Raw genomic sequence first — 3733 nt, 5'->3', positions numbered from 1 at the left:
AATTAGAAAAATAAAAATAGAATTTGAAGTAAAGGAAGAAATGCAAAAAGCAGATATAATATTAGGAATAAAATGGCTAGAACAAGTAAAACCATATAATATAGAACATACACAATTAACCCTAACATATAACAAAGAAAAATTATTCTTAAGAAGAGCCTTAACATAAAATGAAAATATATGTATTAATGAAGATAGTGGTAGAAGGATATTACAGTAGATATTATACGCCTATGATAGATACAGGAGCAGAAGCTAATTTATGTAGATGTAATTGCTTACCAGAAAGCAAATGGGATAAATTAAAAACACCAATAATAGTTAACGGATTTAATAATGAAGGAAGCTTAATTACTTATAAAGCTAAGAATGTAAAAATACAAGTATGAGATAAGATATTAACAATACAAGAAATTTATAATTATGAACTAATATCAAAAGATATACTTTTAGGAATGCCATTTTTAGATAAATTATACCCACATATAATAACTAGAACAGACTGGTGGTTTACAACACCATGTAAACAGAAAGTGAGAGCAAAAAGAGTTAATAATAAAATAAGAAAGAAAACTGATTGGATAAAAGGAAGTACAAAAATTACAAAAAAGTTAGAAAATATAAAAAATACTGAAGATACAATAGAACTGGTAGTATTTTCGATAAATAAAATAGAAATAACTATATTTTTAATAAATACGATAGAAATAATTAAGAAAAAATTAGAACAATTATATAGTGAAGATCCATTAAAAGGATGGGAAAAACATAAAAACTACTATAAAAATTGAATTAATAAATAAAAATAGCATAATAACCCAGAAACCATTAACATATAATTTTGACGATTTAAAAGAATTTAAAATGCATATAGATGAATTATTAGAAAAACAATATATACAAAAAAAGTAATAGTAAACATAATAGTCCAGCATTTATAGTAAATAAACATAGTGAACAAAAAAGAGGAAAAAGTAGAATGATTATTGACTATAGAAATTTAAATGCAAAAATTATGCCATATAATTATCCAATACCAAATAAGATATTAAAAATAAGGCAAATACAAGGATATAATTATTTTAGCAAATTCGATTGTAAATCAGAATTTTACCATTTAAAGTTAGAAGAAGAATCTAAAGAATTTTGATATAAGAAATGTTTTTTTTTTTCTGGTTAAAGTTACTTTTCAGAAAATAAGATATATAATTAGTTGAGTGATTTTATAAATAAAAAATAAAATAAGTAGGTTTACTATATAATTCACTAAATTGAGTGATCATCCCGCAAATTTACACGACTGTAAATATTTAAAATTTATCAAGTGACATATATTGTTCATGGAACTAGTGTGTGCGCGCACCCGATGCTAAATAGTGTGGATCTGCGTGCTGCTTACCTTTAAACTTCCCCTGCTATGCCGGGTAAGATAAGTTAGACCAGTTCAAAATCCTTTCTCTATATATATGAGACAAGCATACGTCTCATACAGGATATCTCTAGTAAACTTGCAATCAGCAATTTCTATACTTGTGGTTGCAAAAAACTAGAGAATTTTGTATTTAAAAATATATAAAACAAACAAAAAATAATTATTATAATAATAGAGACATGGAGAAAGTTATGAGCATGGTTGTTTTTGGTGCTTTAGCCGTGGCAACATTGCTACAAGTCACAACAGCACAAAAAGAGCATGTCGTTGGGGACAATATTGGTTGGGTTGTACCACCCACTGGTGCTTCAGCTTACTCAACATGGGCTTCTAAAAATACCTTCAATGTTGGCGACACCCTAGGTACTAATTTCTACAATTGTCTCTATAAAGGGTTGGCGATCCAAATAAGTGAACAAACTCATCATTTTCTTTTACGGAAAATTTAACATATGCCATTAAACTTTAAGAAAAACTTCGTCTTATGTCATCTTGTTAAAAATTGGGTCATCTATGTCATTATTATTACAAAAATGACATTTCACGTCGCCTCTTATTAGAGGTTTGTATCACCAAATATAAATCAGTCAATATTAATAAATGAGTTCTAATTTTAATTTCAAATTTAATTAATATGGGTTGATTTAAGTTTGGTTATGTGTACCTCTAATGAGAGAAAGATAATGGCACGAATGATAATGATTTTGCAAAACTATAAAATCGGGCAGTTGTAACATAACAGCTCGAACGAATACTTCTTGTAACGGCAATAACATAGATGGGCCCAACTTTTAACGGATGACATATATAAGTCTTTTCTCAAAATTCAATCACATAATTGAGCCTTTTCCCTTTTTTATTTATTAAAAAAGTTCATTTTTCTTTTCATAATTCACTTAAAAAGTTACTTTTCCTCTTTTGTATTAAAAAATACTAATATTTTGTTATTGCACTCAAAAGGTCATTCAAATTAAATAATGATATATGACACCTAATTTTTATGCCAAAAATGTAAAGATACTAATATTCGACAATGTTTGTAATTTTTAAATTCAGGTGTTACATCATTAACAAGTGACTAGATAAATCACTTTTGTGCTCGGTGATCTTTTGCGTGAATTAACAAAAGATAAGTGATTTTTCAGATTAAAAGAAAGACGAACCTTTAAGTTAAATAGCAAAAGGTAAAGACTTTTTTTATGCCTGAAAAAGAAGGAAGAAAATATCAGTGACAATTTAAAAAATCAGCTGTTTGTATAAATATTCATTTTCCCTTTTCCTTAAGCTAGCCATGCTTGAAATATTTGGTTTATGCATTCTCACAATGGTAAATTCAGGTATTTATCAAGGGTGTTCAATAATTAATATTTATGTTCAAAAATAAAATTATGTATGTTGAATATCTTCCATCCTTGCAGTTTGGATATTATATACATGCCGTTTTTAAAATTTTTTTCCCTTCCAATTCTTGAACAGTTTTCAAATTTCCCAGCAACATCCATAACGTGCAAGAAGTAACAAAAGCCTCATTTGATGAGTGTTCTACGAAATTTACTAGAGGACCAGCCATCTCAATAGGACCAGCAAATGTCACTCTTAAATCTGCCGGTGATAAGTACTATATTTGCACGGTTGGCAAACACTGTATAGCTGGTCAGAAATTGGCCATTATAGTTTCAGGCACAGGCGCACCCATATCAAATGCTCCTAAGGGCAGTGCTACACCTTCTCCAACCCCCACACCACATGCTCGTGCGGAGAGTTCTCCACCTTCTCCTGCTCCTTCTTCCTCGACGGTCGTGCTCACTAGTTTTCTTCTCAGTGCATCATCTATTGCATTGGCCATTTTTTTTTAAATCGATCTATATAGGAGGATGTATAACATGATGACATTTTATTATAATAAGTTCATCTCGAACCTATGTTTATTTTAAATTTAGGATAATTTCTAGTAGTTCAAGATTTTTGCCAAATCTTCTGCAAAATATTTGCACTATTAATGAAGTGTTTAAAAATTTATAGACAAAGAACTATACTATATACACATGTTATAAGAAGTAGTTTAATGTTAGAAATTGCTTTCGGGCTTAGGCAAACTCTGATAATAGCAATTGTAAACACATAATTTTGTCCCTCCCGTATATCGCATTATCAAATTTACCGCATTGTTACCGTACACCCTCACCCATTTAATATTCTCCCCACAAGAATCCAAGTAACAATTTTTAACAAATCCATAACCACCTTATCCTAACAAACCCTCAACAAATTCACCACCCACTCTAACTAATTTTGCCACCT

General features: G+C 29.3%; 1 protein-coding gene across 1 annotated transcript; it reads left to right on the top strand.

The window, feature by feature from the left end:
* Positions 1 to 1443: 1443 nt before the first annotated feature.
* On the top strand, positions 1444 to 3350 carry LOC107856239 (cucumber peeling cupredoxin). The gene is made up of 2 exons (XM_016701226.2): positions 1444 to 1795; positions 2909 to 3350. The coding sequence occupies exons 1-2, from the start codon at positions 1612 to 1614 to the stop codon at positions 3286 to 3288; spliced, it is 564 nt and encodes a 187-aa protein (XP_016556712.1). The 5' UTR covers positions 1444 to 1611; the 3' UTR covers positions 3289 to 3350.
* The last annotated feature ends 383 nt before the right edge of the window (positions 3351 to 3733 follow it).

This window comes from Capsicum annuum, chromosome 12, assembly GCF_002878395.1.
Source record: "Capsicum annuum cultivar UCD-10X-F1 chromosome 12, UCD10Xv1.1, whole genome shotgun sequence".
In the NCBI taxonomy this organism is placed as follows: Eukaryota; Viridiplantae; Streptophyta; class Magnoliopsida; order Solanales; family Solanaceae; genus Capsicum; species Capsicum annuum.
The sequence above is the reverse complement of the archived record's forward strand: the minus strand, read 5'-3'. Positions and strand labels throughout refer to the sequence as shown.